This window comes from Chlamydomonas reinhardtii, chromosome 16, assembly GCF_000002595.2.
Source record: "Chlamydomonas reinhardtii strain CC-503 cw92 mt+ chromosome 16, whole genome shotgun sequence".
Lineage (NCBI taxonomy): Eukaryota > Viridiplantae > Chlorophyta > Chlorophyceae > Chlamydomonadales > Chlamydomonadaceae > Chlamydomonas > Chlamydomonas reinhardtii.
The window spans coordinates 3,887,782-3,903,694 of NC_057019.1; the positions used below are offsets into that span (position 1 = coordinate 3,887,782).

General features: G+C 65.1%; 4 protein-coding genes across 4 annotated transcripts; 2 read left to right on the forward strand and 2 right to left on the reverse strand.

The window, feature by feature from the left end:
- Positions 1 to 32: 32 nt before the first annotated feature.
- CHLRE_16g690250v5 (uncharacterized protein) lies at positions 33 to 3,588 on the reverse strand. The gene is made up of 8 exons (XM_043071675.1): positions 3,224 to 3,588; positions 2,902 to 3,035; positions 2,498 to 2,552; positions 2,042 to 2,137; positions 1,643 to 1,742; positions 1,260 to 1,336; positions 746 to 889; positions 33 to 520 (listed from the first exon to the last, which is right to left on the reverse strand). Exons 1-8 carry the CDS (start codon positions 3,458 to 3,460, stop codon positions 173 to 175), a joined length of 1,191 nt encoding a protein of 396 aa, XP_042915788.1. The 5' UTR covers positions 3,461 to 3,588; the 3' UTR covers positions 33 to 172.
- Positions 3,589 to 3,688: 100 nt separating this feature from the next.
- Positions 3,689 to 6,130, forward strand: CHLRE_16g690300v5 (uncharacterized protein). The gene is made up of 4 exons (XM_001699192.2): positions 3,689 to 4,037; positions 4,387 to 4,493; positions 4,725 to 4,826; positions 5,154 to 6,130. Exons 1-4 carry the CDS (start codon positions 3,755 to 3,757, stop codon positions 5,193 to 5,195), a joined length of 534 nt encoding a protein of 177 aa, XP_001699244.2. The 5' UTR covers positions 3,689 to 3,754; the 3' UTR covers positions 5,196 to 6,130.
- A 2-nt stretch (positions 6,131 to 6,132) lies between these two features.
- On the reverse strand, positions 6,133 to 11,248 carry CHLRE_16g690350v5 (uncharacterized protein). The gene is made up of 7 exons (XM_043071677.1): positions 10,702 to 11,248; positions 10,163 to 10,294; positions 9,398 to 9,487; positions 8,797 to 9,009; positions 8,361 to 8,484; positions 7,995 to 8,080; positions 6,133 to 7,639 (listed from the first exon to the last, which is right to left on the reverse strand). The coding sequence occupies exons 1-7, from the start codon at positions 11,077 to 11,079 to the stop codon at positions 7,481 to 7,483; spliced, it is 1,182 nt and encodes a 393-aa protein (XP_042915789.1). The 5' UTR covers positions 11,080 to 11,248; the 3' UTR covers positions 6,133 to 7,480.
- A 140-nt stretch (positions 11,249 to 11,388) lies between these two features.
- Positions 11,389 to 15,912, forward strand: CHLRE_16g690400v5 (uncharacterized protein). The gene is made up of 8 exons (XM_043071678.1): positions 11,389 to 12,108; positions 12,338 to 12,475; positions 12,787 to 13,016; positions 13,291 to 13,348; positions 13,613 to 13,730; positions 13,908 to 14,088; positions 14,252 to 14,468; positions 14,782 to 15,912. Exons 1-8 carry the CDS (start codon positions 11,623 to 11,625, stop codon positions 15,112 to 15,114), a joined length of 1,761 nt encoding a protein of 586 aa, XP_042915790.1. The 5' UTR covers positions 11,389 to 11,622; the 3' UTR covers positions 15,115 to 15,912.
- The last annotated feature ends 1 nt before the right edge of the window (position 15,913 follows it).

The window sequence follows — 15,913 nt, forward strand, 5'->3', positions numbered from 1 at the left end:
AAACCCACGGTGGCAGTGGCGCACACGCATGGAGTCCGCCGTCGTTACACGGCATGAATAAGCACCCGCAGAACACCATGACATGAGAAACACTCGACAACACGCCTGCGAGAAGGTGGCGCCTGCGGTGCGCCCCCACAGCCCTACAGCCCTGAAGCGTACGTTCTTCCCCCTATGCCTCCTGCGCCGCCACCTCTTTCCTCCCCTCCACCGCGCCCTCCACCCCCGCACTCGTCCCCGCCTCCGCCTCCGCCTCCGCCTCCGCCACCGCCTCCGTCACCGTCTCCGCCGCTGTCTCCGCCGCCGCCTTTGCCGCTGCCTCTGCCGCCGCTGCCGCCGCCGCCTCCACCGCAGCCCGGTGCGCCTCGCGGCGGCCGTTGATCTCGGCCACCAGGTCGGACATCTGCCAGGCGTCACTGACGCGGTAGTCGCCGCTGGCCTCGCGCCGCAGAGCCACCAGGTGCGCGTGACTGCCCAGTGCGCGGCCCAGGTCGTGGGCCAAGGAGCGGATGTAGGTGCCCTGTTGGGTGGGTGGGTGAGGAGTACAGCTGACGGGGCAAGGCTGCGAGGGCTGGCCCAACTGCCCCGACTGGTTAGGGGAGCGCGACAGGTCCCCGAAACCTTGAACCCCCACCCCACCCCATGTAAGGGTGGATCAACAACCCCTCTCACAAGCAAAACACACTTGCAAACACACGGCCATTACCCGCCCCAGTCCATTCTGCCGCCACTGCGGGGCGCGCACCTTGGAGCAGTGCACGTAGAAGTGCACATCCTGCCGGTTGGCGTCGTCTCGCCACACGCGCAGGCTGGAGATGGTGACGGGCCGCGGCGGCAACTCCAGCGCCTGCCCCTCACGTGCCAGCTGGTACATCTTCATGCCGCCCACCTGCAGCCCGCCAGCACGGTACAGCGATCCAGTACGGCACGGCATGGCACAGCGGTCAGGCAGGAGTAGGCATGCTGAGGGTGGATTGTGCGGGCGGACCAGCCAAGGCTAGCAGGGGCACACGTGAAATGCGAGGGGCTGGGACCAGCACGCGCGCCCTGCCCATCCCGGCTGTGTGGCACAAAGTCGCATGGCGTGTGCCGTGCAGCGTTCCACGTCATCCTGCCGCTGCCCCTGCCCCCCCAGCTGCCCCCCCCCCCGCTGCCACCCTTCCCCCGCTGCCGCTGCCGCTGCCGCTGCCGCTGCCGCTGCCGCTGCCGCTGCCGCTGCCGCTGCCGCTGCCGCTGCCGCTGCCGCTGCCGCCGCCCACCTTGATGGCGCTGAACATGGGCGGCACCTGCATGATGTTGCCCACGTACTTGGCAGCCGCCGCCTGCAGCTCCTCGTCTGTGAACACACACACACACACACACACACACACACACACACACACACACACACACACACACACACACACACACACACACACACACACACACACACACACACACACACACACACAGGCGCGAACAGCAGCACGAACGCAGGTAGGTTGTAAAATACGCTTCGCTAGGCAAGGTGGTCTGGGTGCAGCAATAAGCGCAGCAGCGGTCTGGATGAAGCACGGCGGTATCAACAAAAGAAACCCCTAGCGGCGTGGCGCCCCTGCGCCCCGACCCACCAGCGGCCAGGACAACGCCGGCGCGCGCGCACCTGTGATGTGCTCCCACGCCGAGCGCTCCGTGACCTCGCTCTCGGCGTCGTAGGAGGGCGTGAACTCGCCCAGACGCAGCGTGCCGCTGTACTCCTTGTCCTGCAGGGGGGGGGGTGAGCCGTTCGTGGGGAACGGAGTGGTTACATCACAAGTTATAAGTGCCGATGTCCACTGGGAACTACACCGTTGACGTCAGCAGGGGGAGGCAGGACAGTATACGTGCCGTAGCTTCTTGAGCCTCAGCAGCAGGTAAGGAATGCTGCCTTGCCAGCAACCATGCACGGGCATCATGTGACCCCAACTCGCGTTCGCCGCTGCCGCCGCCGCCCCCTGCCCCCACCCCTACCGCCCCCGCATGCAGCCCCGGCCCGCCGCCGCCGCCTCCTCCTCCTCCTCACCTGCGCCTGGAAGTCGTCACAGAACTTGGTGCCCTTGCCCGTGCACACGATCAGCAGCCCGCTGGCGTTGGGGTCCAGAGTGCCCGCGTGCCCCACCTGCGTCAGCGCACCAGGGGCCAGGGCCGCACACGTCAGCAGCAGCAGAGAGGGAGTGGGCGTCGGGGAGGATCCTATACGACGTCATCGCACGCGCTACATGGGCGACGCAGGCACGGCGCAGCAATCTACGGCGGTGTCAGCAATGGGGCACGTACGCCGTCATAAGGGATGGAAGCAGCGCCGGCAATCCGTGCAGTTGACGCAGGGGCACAGGCATGCGCACAGTCCCGCACGGTGCCGGACTGCCGGCAACAACCCGCACCACATGGCGGAATTTGCGCCCTCCCCTCGTTTGTACGCTATCCCTCCGATCCCTAGGTAGCGCACACAATCCGGTGCACGGCAGCTGCCCCGCACCTTCTTGACCTCCAGGAAGCGGATCATGTTCCGGATCTTGCCGCACACGTCAAAGCTGCGTCGCCAGCCAGCACGGTGATGACGTGGGTTAGCGATGCGGGTCAGGAGGTGAGGACGGGGGTATGTCACGCAATACCGCGAGCATCCGAGCCGGCAGCTGGTCTCCGGGACCTCCCTGTGCCATGAGCGCCGTCAGCACCCCTACCCCTGCCGCTGCAGCGAAGCATGTCGGCACCTCACTGCCAGGTACATACTGCCCACCAGCCCTACAGGCCCGTGCACGCCGCCCGAAATCCATGCCATAGGCTTTGCAGGTGACATACTTGCTGACGCCTCGCCGCCCCACCTATCCACCTCGCCACCTCCCCGCCCTGCCTCATGACCTTAACCCCTCCTCTCCCCACCTGGTCCAGCCCAGCGGCTTGTCCACCAATATGACGCCGTTCTTCAGAAGCTCCATGTCGCAGATGGGACCGCCCGGCTTGATAAGCACCGGCGGCACACGCGGCGCCTTGGGGTGGAAGCCCGGCCGCGGCGCCTGCGCCACGCCATGCGACCACAAGAGAGGCCAGGAGGTGTGCGGGCGCGCTTTGTGGTGCGGCAGCAGCAGAAGAAGTGGTAGCAGCGGCTATGGTGACGGCAGCAGCTAAAGGAATACGATAAGCCATCAGGCGGCGGCCAAAAGGGCACGTCGTCGACGGGGGGGTCCAAGTGGGCGGGGCTTACGTCGGGCGCCGCGGCGGAAGAGGAGGCGTCAGCGGTCCGGTCCGCGCGCTGCTCCTCCGTCGCCACGACGTCAGGCGACAACGATTCGCTGACGGGGGCAGCGGAGCTGCTTTCAGCTACCGATGCGACTACGCCGCAACGGTACAGCCGGTTGAACGGCGAGCGAGCTGTGTAGCGGGCATTGCGTGCATGGGCACATGCTGGGTGGCGGCCCGCAAGCAAGGATAATAAGGGCATAGTATGCCTTAGCAGCTGTATAAGCAATTGTTGTTGCAGAGCTGCTTGGCAAGCTGAGCGACGCGTGCACAATTGAACAATTGCGCGTTGTGGTGGGCAAAACTGAAGCCAGGCCAACGTCGGGATTCTAGTTCAACGCTCTCGTAAGCATCATTCACTGCTGTGACAGTTTGCAATCGGGCCATGACTTGGTTGCTGAGTTAGGGCTCATGCAAGCTGTCATGCAAGCAATCGGGCTTGGGCTGCTCGTCTTTTCATAGTTGCGTACACGCCGATGAAATTATGAAAGCCATCATGCGCGTGACTATGCACACTCGCGTCCAACGTCAACCGACCGGGACTCGCCCGCGCGGCGTTCCAGCGCTGCAGCACCCGCCACGGAACCCATTGCGCCGTCATATAGCCGCTAATGTGCAATCAGCAGCGGCGACAAGCTCGGGCAGCGCGCGCAACACCCTGCAAGTCAGCGCGCCCAACGACGACACAGGGGGCAGGTTGGCGGTGGACGTGCAGGCTCCAGCGGGCGCACGCGTGTTCACTGTGTCGCTGAAGAAGCCCCTTGGCCTGGTGCTCACAGGTGCGGCGGTAGAAGATGGGATGTATGTGAATGGAGGGATGACGGTGACCTTCGCCACTAACAGAGGGGGCAACAAGGGCGGGCCACACGTGGCGGCACCTACCGGGAAGCACATCACGGAGTGTGCGTGGCTAGCTTGCGGCAGGGCGGCCTTACTGCCATGGAGGGAGCCAGACATTCAATCGCTCAAGCAGCCGAGTTTGATTGGTTGGCTGGAATGGCTGCTCATCGCGCCCAGCTTTCCAAACCCCCCATCCGCTTGCGCGCGCTCCTCGTCTTCCGTGTCCTGACGGCTCCACTCCCCCTCTCCTGCCACGCCCCCGGCACCTCCTCACCCCACCCGCCACAGAGCGCGGCGGCCGCATCGAGGTGGAGTCCGTGGCGGCGGGCGGCCACGCGGCGGCGGCGGGCGTGGCGCCAGGCGATGAGCTACTCGCCACCACCGCACGCGCGCAGGTGTGCAACGCGCATACATGTGTCGGACGCGACGGACGGTGCCTGAAACCTGCTCCCGCCGCTGCCGCACTGCCTACACCACGGCTGCCTTCAACGCCACTGCTGCCGCACGGGTTACACTGCTGCCGCACTGCCTGTTGCCCGCATTGCTGCACGTCCTCCACTGCCGCACTACCCCCAACGCCTATACTGCTGCCGCCACTGCCCCCACTGCCTCCCCTCCCTCTGCAGGGCGGTGGGGCCTCGGTGCGCGGACAGCTGGTGCTGTTGCCGGCGGGCGGCCAGCAGTTCAACACAGTGGCGGCGGCCATTCGCAGCAACACCTGCTCACAGGTGGGCAGGGCCACAGGGGTGGGGCCGGGATTCCATTAACGGCCAGCTGTACGATTGCAGTCAACAGAGCTTTGGTCAGGTCTGGGGGTGGGGTCTGGATGTTTAGGGATAGGGACAAAGTGAGGCGGGTGCGGCACTGCAAGCTGAGGCTGGCACTGCATCGAACTTGGAGCCAGCCTCTTGGCGCCTGGATGGGCCACGCACCACGGCGTTGGGCCTGTTGTGGACCTAGGCTGTTCTCAACCCAGCCTGCCCTGCCCCTGAGGCCCTGAGGTGGTGTCATGTGTGCCATGTGCCCCGCCGCCCTATTGCACGCGGCGCCCGCAGTGCCTCATCCACCTGGTGTTGGCCCGCCCTGAGGCCGCATGAGGGCCGAGCTCCTGGCGGAGCGGCGGGAGCGGGTGCCGCTCGCGCTGGGCCCTGGCGCCTGCGGGGCGGTGCGGCGGCGGCAGGAACAGGCACCGCGGACAAGTCATCGGCTTGCGGCCTGAGGCTTGCCGGTGCGGAAGGGAGTGGGCGGAAGAGATATTGTATGTTGTACTTGCCGGATGAAGGACTGTGATGAACGCTGAGCGGACTATGCGACTGTGCAAAGCATGCAGCGTGCTGCCAGGGACAAACGCGGTCGCGCCGTCCTGTGATACTGCGGTACTTGCATAACATAACGTGCCAAATGTATGGTGCACGTCGTGCACGTTACTTTAGTAAAGGCTAGAGCCTGCATTGTGGTTGTACTCCGCACTCCTGACAGGCACACACGGTACGTCAGTGTTGGTCGCAGGGTTGGTTGGTTGTTGGCCGTGTACGCCATCAAACCAGGCCACAGGGCACGGGCGCGGGGCACGACTCGGCGGCCAGGCAGTCCTGCGGCGTCAGGGGTTCTGGTGGCGGACCGTGCAGTGCGCTCGCTTGCTTTCTCGGTTTCGCACTGTTAAGCACCGTCGATAAAAAGTGCTTTAGGTAGCCTGAGGATGCCCGCCCTGGACTGTTTCTGACGATTGACGATTGACGGTTGACGGCGTGCTGGGGCTTTGTGCGAGGCCCCGAGGCAACTGGGTCAGGCAGAGCCTCGGTTGTGCAAGAGCTGTGTGTGGGCAAACCCTGCCGTGCCAGTTGATGTATTGCCATGTCGTGTCAGCGGCTAAAATTCTCCTGGAGCCAGGGAAGAAATCTTGTCCTGGAGCGCGAATACGCAGTGCATAAGAGCACACCATGTAGAAGGGTGTCCTTGCACATGTCTGACGTGTCAGAGCGGGACCGCGGAGCGCCTAGGCCTGACAGGCTGACAGGGCCGAGTGTGGGATTGTTGTTACATGTCGTCACAGAGTCTCGTCCGTCCGTATTGCCGGGCTGCGCACCTCCCAGCAGCATTTGGGCGCAATACCTGCCCGAGTACTGCTTGTTAGCAACCTGTCAGCTTCCTTGCAACGTGCCCGTCGCTAGTCTGCAATTCACAACATTGAACGTCACGCACAGAACACAAAATGTGGCCTCCACGCTGCAATACCCCAACGCTCCGCAGGGCCCGCTCCTACCCGCTCCCATCGCACACCCAGCGTCCCGCGACCGCCTTCTCTACCCTCGGCAGCCGCTGGCCGCTCACGCACAGACTTCTTCCCGCTCTCGCACTCCGCCCAGCAAGTTCTTGCATGCACACTCCGGACCCATCACCGACTCACAGTCACGGCTGCCGACCACACGGCCGCCCCTGCAGCTTTGCAACCGCAGCAACGTATGTCCGGAAGCCGGAGACCGCCGCGGTCGGCACCCCTCGCCTGGGCTTTGACTCTACTCCTACACATCCCTCGTGCTCTGGGATACAACCCGGCTTGTGCGTAGCCGCCTTGGCACCGTCATGACAGAATCGCGCCGGTAACCTCCCTCAACGCGTCAGCCAAAATGAACTCGTTCACACCGAAAAGTACGCACTGCTATGAGACACTCGTGCACGCGCACACAACAACAGAACAACACCAAAACATAAAACATCAGCCTCCATACCCGCGATGAGGATGGGAAAACCGCGTGACACACGCTCCGTCACTAGAAACAAAACGCTCCCAAACGCCACTACTTTGCTTCAACCGCCCGCCAGCCCAGCGATTGCTGGTGCGGGCTTACCGGGTGGCTGGCAACCGGAATGTCTGCAGTCCCGCTGCGGTCGTGGTAGGGAGTAGGTAGAGCCATGACCCACGACCACCCTCATCTCCAGTACAGGCGCAGTACAGGCGGAGTGGCCCCGCGCCCGTGCCCCTGCAGGGCCCTGCCGCTCTCGTTCTCAGGGGGGGCATCGCAGCCCCCTCTGCTGCTTCGCTGGCTGGGACAGCACCCTCTCTAGCTCCGTTGAATCGGAGCAGGCGGGAGGGCGCGCCGCATGCAGCACTTGCGCCGCACCCCGCACCACGCCGCGTCGTCACGCGGTACGCTCAACGCAGCCAGCACAGCCGCCAGCCGCCACCGTGCCACCCCCGTCCCAGCACCACACCGCCTGCCGACCAGACCAGACCCGGCTGAGCGGTCTGCTGCTGTTGCTGCTGTCCCGAACACCTAGTCTCCACCTCGCTCTCCTCGAAACCGCCCCGCTCGTCCACGCTCCCCACCCGCTCTTTGCTTCTCGCTCCTCGCTCCTCGCTCCGCCTCGCCGGCCCTCGCCCTCACTTCCCCGTCAGCTGCTTCTCCTTGACGCGCAGGGCCGACTCGCCGTCCGAGTCAGACACGTCGCCGGCACCACCGCTGCCGCGGGTGCTCTTGCGCCCCGACATGGACACAGCCGGTGAGATGTTGGCAATGAGCTCCTCCAGCTTGGGGCGGACCTGTGTGCATATGTAAAACGTGTGCGTGTGTGTTTGTAAACGTGTGCTTGCAAAAGCGGCAAGCATGCGCAATACGGTAGCAGGGCGTGGGCGGCTCTGTACAGGAAGGTGCAAGTCTGGGTGTCCAACTCCGCGAGCCTGGCCGGCCAACGCCACCACCGCCGCACAGTGCCGTACGCCTCCTCCCCCGGCCCCAGCGGCAGGTCCGACTCTTGCCGGCCGCGGGCGCATGCTGTCATGCTGCATGCCGCCGCACTTGCCCAAACCAACCAACCCCGCCTGCCCGGCACGACCAGCCCTAGCCCCTGCCCCAGGCCCCGCCCCAGCCCCAGCGGTCCCCCCGCTGCGCCCTTACCACGTAGATGGTCCCCACCGCCAGCGCCGCCAGGCCGGCAACAGTCAATATGGTTTGCGTGTAGGAGCCGGAGCGGTCAGCCAGCTCTGGGGGGTGCGGGTATGAATACAGGTGTGGTTAAATTAAATGTGCAAGAGGAGGCACATGCGGTGTGTGACATGCACCAGCCTGCCCACCCACCACCCACCACCTGCCCCTCCCTCTCCACCACCACCATCGCCTGCTCCGCCTTCCTACCGTGCGTGCCGCAGTGGCCAACGCCCGACACAGGCCACGCGCACCCAGCCCGCCGTACCGGCAGCCGCCCGCTGCCACCCCTCCACCCGCGACCTCGCACCCCCCCAGACACACGGCCCCAGCGCCCACCTGCGAACACCTCCCCCAGGTCTCCGCCGCTCTCCAGCAGTCCGCGGCCGGCGCCGCCCAGGCTGGCGTACAGCACGCTCCACACCGCCATGCCCGACACCGTGCCGCCGATGAACGCCGGCAGCTGCATGCAGCACACACACGCACATACGCGCACAGGCCACAGGCGGAAGAGGGGGCGTGAGGGGTGCGCTTTGCCGGTAACCAGGGCGTTTGACTTTTGCCGGTTGGCGCACAGATCCTCGTCGTTGCTACGGAGCAGCCAGCCCCTCAGCCCTTCAACCTCGTAACCCGCCGGCTCCAACGGCGTCCGCCCGCCACTCCCGCCTCCCACCTGCCCCCGCCTACCGCCCCCCGCCTCCACCCGCCCCCACCCGCCCGCACACGCCCGCCCCCACCCGCACACGCCCGCACACACGCCCGCCCGCACACCCACCTGCAGCGGCGTGAGGCCCAGCACGTAGTTGGACGCGGAGAAGGGCACCACGGGCGTGAGGCGCAGCAGCGCCACCGCGATGAGCTGCTGCGTGAAGGAGCCGGTCTCGATGGTGCGCTGCACCTCCGCCAGCTTGCGCGCCACCAGGTTGTGCTCCTTGGCGTTGGGGTGGCCCGGCCCCTCCTCCTCAGTGCCCATCTCCATGCTGATCACCTGAGGGAGGGGGTGGGGAGGAGGAGGAACGGGAGGGGGTGGGAGGGGGTGGGCGGGTGTGGGCAAGGAGCGGTGCATGCGCGTGTTTGTCGTGGTGGCGGTACGCGTGCGCGCAGAGCTTGCGTGTGGGACGAGGCGTCCGCCTGACTGTGTCCGACCTGGTATGGTGTGCGCAGCTCGAAGCTCGTTCCCTAGGACCACCCCGCCGCTCCGGGCAGCGCGGCCCGGCGCATGCACCCGCAGCCTTTCCCAGCAGCTGCGGCCGCGGCGGTCGTTGTGGCATATGGCCAGCCCCCAGCCCCCAGACCGCAAACTGCCGCCCTCAGCCGCAGCCCCACACCCTGCCCTTCGCCCCCCGTGGGCCCCTGTGTTGTGCTGCCGCTCCCACCTTCTCCGCGAGACCCCGGCCCACGCCTCGCGAGATGATGAAGGCGTTGATGGCGGCCAGTGTGCAGCCGATCAGCATCAGCACGGCACCCTGGGGGAGGGCACGTATGCGCAGGGGGTGCGGTGGTTGCGGGCGGGTGAGTGTGTCGGCCGGTTCACGGCGCGGGTGCACGCATTGCCAGCTTGTTGCCACCCCCCGCGCGGCCCTGCCGACGGCACCTGCCCAGCTCAGCCCAGTCCGCTCGCTCTGCATTATGTGCCCCAGCCGCCCAACCCGTCCGACTTGGTGCCCTTAGCATACGGTAAGTGACGTGCGTCTGTCTACCTCTGGTATCTTGTTTGCCCAGTTCCTGATCCTCCGGCCCTCTCAACTGCCGCGTGAAGCCAAACACATCACACGGCGCCCCACAGCTCTGCCCCAACCCTGCGCCGCCTCCGGCCGGACCCGGCACCGCCCCTTGCGCGCAGCCCCCCTGCCAAACCCCCGCACTGCCTGCATACACTTCCCCTCGCCGCACTGCCCACCCAGTGCCAGCCTGGAAACCACCATCCGCAGCCCCCATTCACCTCCCCCGCAACTCCACCGCACCTCCCCAACCACCAGACGGACCACTCTCGCCTCGCCGCGCGCTCTTGTACCCGCCCGCACTCCACTCCACTCCACTCCACTCCACTCCACTCCACTCCACTCCACTCCACTCCACTCCATTCCACTCCACTCCACTCCCGCCCCCCCCCCTTGACTCCCACCCGCCCTCCCGCGCACCTGCTTGCCGCCGAACAGCAGCCCGGATGCCAGCGACAGCGGCTGTGTGGGGAACAGCGGGATCATCTCGCTGAACATGACCACCACCACAAACACCACCGCGCCCGCCGGGCCCATCGCCTCCACTTGCTCCTGTGTGGGGCGGATTGTGTGGAGGGTCGGGTATGACACGCAGTCAGTCGGTTAATGGCGCCCGGGGCGTTTGAGCGGCGGTGGGGTGGGGGCAGCAGGGAGGACAGGGAAGCAGAAGCTACCTACATAACAGAACGCTTGTAATGCTGCATCAGGTGTGAAAGGAGCGGCAGGCCGCGCGTCTGACCGGACGGAGACTATGTGGGATGGGTGCGGAGAGCCCCGTGCCTCGTGGCACAGACACAGCCCAACCACCTTAGCTGAATTCCAGCCTTCACAAGATCTAAACTTGCAAAGGCCTGAAACCTTTGCCCAAATGCTTTGCTTTCTGAGTGCGCCCAGCGCGCGCACGGCCGGTTGAGCGCCAACGAGCGCCGGGTGGCATGCGTCCGGGTTTGTTCGCTCACCAGGAAACTATTGAAGATGTCCAGCGCTTCCCCCGAAAAGGAACCTCCGTTTGCCCACGCCGAGTCCGCGCCGAGGAAAAACAGGCCGGTCGCAAGGGCCAGCGCGATGGCCGCCCGCTCTGCGCCCTGTCTGCTGCTGGAAGCCACATCGGCTGCGCTCCTGATGTAAGACTCGTCACAAGTCGACTCCTGGCACACAATTGCTCGCTCGGACGTGCTGCATTCGGGCTCTGACGCAGCTCCGTGTGTGGCGTGGGCGCGGGTTTGAGCCACAGCACTCTCCACCACACGCCTTGTCCCGAAGACACAAAGACGTCTTCCACATGTCAGATTGGAGCGCCGTGCGCCTGGAAGCGCCCGCTGGGCCCGCAGCGCCATCCTGGGTATATTATCAGAACCTAGCCCGGTTCCTGTACAACCCAGATAACGCGTCGAAAGCCTAAGTTCAAGCCGTATCACAGATTCAACTAGTTGCGTGGCGTGTTGCAAGAAGGTGGTAAGCGATGATTCGAGTAACTCGCCGCACGTTCAGAAACAGCTTTGGTTAGACACAAGTGGCATATTATAGAATGTTGAGAATGCAAGTACTGTTTTGGTCCGAGGCTCCGGGTTGTCAAGGGCCGTTTTGTGCAATGGGGACAACGATGATTCGTCAAGTCTGTCGGTTTACCCCGAAACCAGTTGTCGGTTCATCACATTCCAGCTACCATGCTGTAACAAACGCTGTTGACCATGGGATAGTCGCTGGCATGCACCATCGAAAGGCAACGGAACATGTTGTCGCAGGCGTGCGCGGGCAGTGGCCCTGCGCCTGCGCTTCATCTGCTCGCAGCTGTCTTATCATCGCGGGGACATTTTGGCGCCACAAGCCAGAGCCTCGCGCGATGTTGGGGCAGCAACTGCCGGCAGGCCACCGGTCATATGCAGTCAGCCCCAGCCGGGTGTGCGCCCCCCGGGGCCGGGGCCAGCGCACCCGCTGTGGCAACCTCCCTCCTTCCAGCGGCATGCGCGGCCCAGACCGCCCCCCTCAATCCCGCATCAGCGCCAGGGGGCCTGCTGTCACTGCTGGCATGGGCGCGGGCGCTGGCCCCGCACGGAGGGCGGCGAGCATATGCCACCGGCGCCGGGCCCAACCCGCAAGACAGCCAGAACAGCAGTGGCAACAGTAGCAGCAGTGACAGCAGTAGCAGCAGCAGTAGCAATGCTGGTGGCAGCAGCGAGCTGCTCGCCAACAAGAGCCGTGTGCTGCAATTTAGTCAGGATCGGGGCGAGGCGGAGCGGCAGTGGGAGGCGCACCACGCTGGCCTGCTGTCCTCGCACCCGGGCGGCTGGGACAGCTGCAAGGCCACACTGCTGCCCTGGTGGTCCTTCGCCGCGCAGGCAGACGTGTACGTGTCGTCGGCGCAGGTGGGCAGCTGTGCACGTGTATGTGTGCATGTTTGCGTGCGCCGGTGAAACCGCTTGCCTTCAAGCCCTGCGGCATTGGCGCGGAATGGGAGCGCATACGTGAGGTGCCTGGCAACAGCCGGCGTCCAGGGGCACGATGCCATGTGTGGTTAAGAATGCAGAAGTAGAACGTGAAAGGGCCCATCATCTGTGTGTGTATGCAGTTGTGAACTCATGGACGTGGCCGCAGGTGGGCCGCAACGTGCTGCGCAGCCGCTACAACCCAGCCACGCGGCGCAATGAGGCCTTCTACGACACCGAGTGGTGGACCGTGCAGCCGCAGTGGCGCTACAGCCGCCGCTGGGGCGTGGAGTCGCCGGAGGCGCAGGTGAGCGACTGGGTGGGCGGCGCACGTAGGCATACGTGTAGCCGGGCGGCCCACAGAGCATACGGTATGCAACCAAGGACCATGGAACATTTGCCAGTACAGAAAGACACGTGGTGGGTTGAGTTATTTTGAATTAGGGTGGGGTGGGGCGGGGATGGCGCCGCTTGTGCCGTAATCGTGATTGTGTTTTGACAACCATGTTCCGCCTGCTTTGTGCTGCGGCTGAGGCTCTGCAACACTCGCGCTTTTTCACACGGCTCGGCGGCGCCCCTTTGCATATGCACGTGCGCGTGCACACACGCGGCACGCAGGTGTACGGCGGCTCCAAGTACCGGCACGACCCCGCTCTGGACCGCATGCGCCCGGGCGAGTTCGTACGGCGTGCCGTGCCGTACGGCGACTACCTCCGGGGGAAGGCAGGGGGGTCGGGAGGGGCAGCGGGGGTTTCGGGTGCCGACGCCACGTCATCAAGCCCAGACCGGCTAGTGCCGTTCCGCATGGGGCCCATCCAGGCGGCGGAGCAGGTGAAGCAGAGCATCAGGTGGGCAGGTGTTCGCTGCACTCATGTGTGTTAGGATCGCACAAGGGGCAGTCGTACGTGTTTGCGTAATAGAGTGTGTAGCAGGCGAGGCTGCGGCCTCCAAATGGGTAGCATAATGCTTGCACCTGCGCGCGGGGCCGGCGGCCCGGCGCCTGCGTGCGGCACATGTCATCAATCGCCGCCCCCCGCACTCACCAGTAAACTGAGGCGTGTGTCTGGGTGCTGGGGCGGCGCTGTGTGGTGGCTGGGCGCGGCGGCGTGTGTGCGCCGGCAGGAGTGCGGAACTGCGCAATGCGGAGGAACAGCTGCGCAGCACTTATGGAGCTGACCAGGTGGGCAAACACGTGTTTGTACGGCTACGGTACGGCTACGCGGTGGGTTTGGGAAGGTAGATGGGCAGGTGGTGGTGCGAGGGAGGTTGCGGTGCGGAGGGCAGGGCTGCTTGTCGGGGTGGCGGTGTAAGCGGAGCTCAGAAGAGTTCAGAGGAGGTCAGCAGGAAAATCAGAGCTGCGGCACGGTGATTCCTCATGCCACACACCCGTACACACAGGCCTCACGTGTTCCCCTCCTTCGTGCTGTCGACCGCATGCACACAGGTCCGGCACGTGATGTTGGGTCTGGAGCTGGGGGCTGTCAGCGCCACGCCCGTGTTCGTGCCGGTGTACGTGTTCAAGACACGGATACGGGGCACCGTCATGCGAACCTACGTGGCGGGTGGGTTTCAAGGGCATCCATGCGCGCGCGTGCATATGCGCGTGTGCGTGTGTCTGTGGGGCCAAAAAGGCACAGGGAAGCTTCCCTGGCGCGTTGCGGTGCGCAGCGGTCGTGTAGGTCGCCCTCACACCGTTGACACGGGTTATGCTGACGCCGCCACCACGCCACCACCTGCAGGCTTCACGCAGGGGTTGTCATCCGGGCCGGTGCTGCCCAACCCCACACGCGTGGCTGCCCTCACGGCGGCGGCGGCGCCAGTAGCCCTGGCGGCGGGCGGGCTGTTTGACTGGCTGCCGCTGCCTGTGGCGCTGGTGGTTGGCATGGTGATGCCGGCAATGGTGGGGTACCTGGCCGCCAGGTGGGTAGCTGTGTGGCGGAAGATGTGGACTGCCCAAATCCAACAAGCCGCTCCTCGTGATGCTGACTGACCCTCCTCACCCGATCCCATCCTCTCCTGCCGCCCACCCCGCCCCTGCCCCTTACCCCTACCCCCACCCCTTACCTTTGCTTGACCGCCGCAGCTTCTGGCCTCAGCTGTACGCGGCCTTCCTGCTGCTGCGCTCGCGAATGAGCTCGCCACTGCCCGAGCCCAGCGCGGCGGAGCAGGAGGCCTGGTGGCGGTACGAGTGGGTGCGGCAGGATGCGGACGAAGGCTATGGCTACAGCGGTGATGCGCGCTACAGCTACAGCTACAGCCAGCGGCAGCGGGAGCAAGAGCAGGAGCAGCGGAGGCAGCAGGTGGGCAGGATGGGCGGCGTCTGCCGTGGCCGTGCGAAATGGGGGATGTGTTCCAACGCAGAGGCAGTAGTGCTGAGGCAGTACAAGAGGGAAAAGAGGGCAAGCAGTGTGTGTGCTGTAAATGTTTTAGGACGGGCAATCAGAGGGGTGAATTGCTGGTGCCCAAGAGGTCGCTCGGGTTTGAGCTGCACCGGCAGGTACTGTATGAGGGTGGCGGCGCTCGGGCGGGCTCCTTGCCTACCTGGCCCTACCAGCCTCTGACCTTGCCTGCTGGCCTTTCCTTCCCTCCAACCTCACACGTGCCACCTCGCAGTCTTCCAGCCGCTCCCGCAGCCAGCAGCGGCAACAACAGCAAAGCCGCACCTCGGGCGGGTCCGGCTCCGGCTCGGCCAGCAGCAGCGGCGGCTCGCACCCGGGCTGGGACCCGCGTGGGCTGTACGGCGTCCTGGGCGTCAGCCGCACCGCAAGCAAGGAGGAGGTGCAGGCCGCCTACCGCGCCGCCGCGATGCGCTGGCACCCCGACCGCCAGCCCGAGCCGCGGCTCAAGGCGGAGGCCACGCGGCGCTTCCAGGCCGTGCAGGAGGCCTACAGCGTGCTGCGCGACCCGCAGCGGAGGGCAGCGTACGACCGCGGAGGCTACGTGTGAGAGGGGCGGTGTGTGGTGTGTGTGCGAGGGTGGTGTGGGAGTGGTTTGAGGGGTGGTTTTAGGGGAGAGGGGACGGGAAATGGAGAGCGCGCGGTCGGCGACTTGTTGGGTATTGCCAGGATATGGTGCTGGGTGAATTGAAGGAGGCAGCGCAGTGGGTGTATCGCGGTGGCATGGCGAGGTGTGTATGCATTCGACTGGCAGCCTGTGTGGGACTGTGCGGACAGGGGATGCCACAGTGGTCGGGGGCCCGGGCAGGTGTGCACGTGCCTTCACTTGTGGCGGAAGACTTGTGGGCTAGGAGCGTCATCTATACAGCGAAGACTCGCTACTGTGCACATGTGCACTGGCAGCATAACGGTACTGTGCGTGGGCTTGCTGTTGGTGTTTGGCAGCAGGTGTTCGGATCACTGAAATGCTTAAATGCGTATTCGGATGTCGGCGGCAAGCAGAAAGCACCCCGTGAACGATGGAAGCTCTGATGCGGATAACGCTGTGTGTTGTGGACAAGGCGACAAAGCTTGGGGCATGCGTGCTGTTCGCGGTACTCAGAGAAATGCACGCTACGGTACCGCATATGCCCTGCCATGAGAGGTCTTGGCTAGAACGTGTGCACAGCCATCGTTGCGATGCTGTGCACGCCCAGTGGCTGGCCCCGCAGGAGGCAAGTTGCTGGTGCCAGGGAAGGCCTGTGTTCATAATTGGGTCGCTGGCTTCTTGTCATTGAAGACATGAAGTGGGGAGAAAGCGGATGCCTGAGCGCGGCCGCAGAGAGCGGTCTTGTAAAGCCTTGGACTGC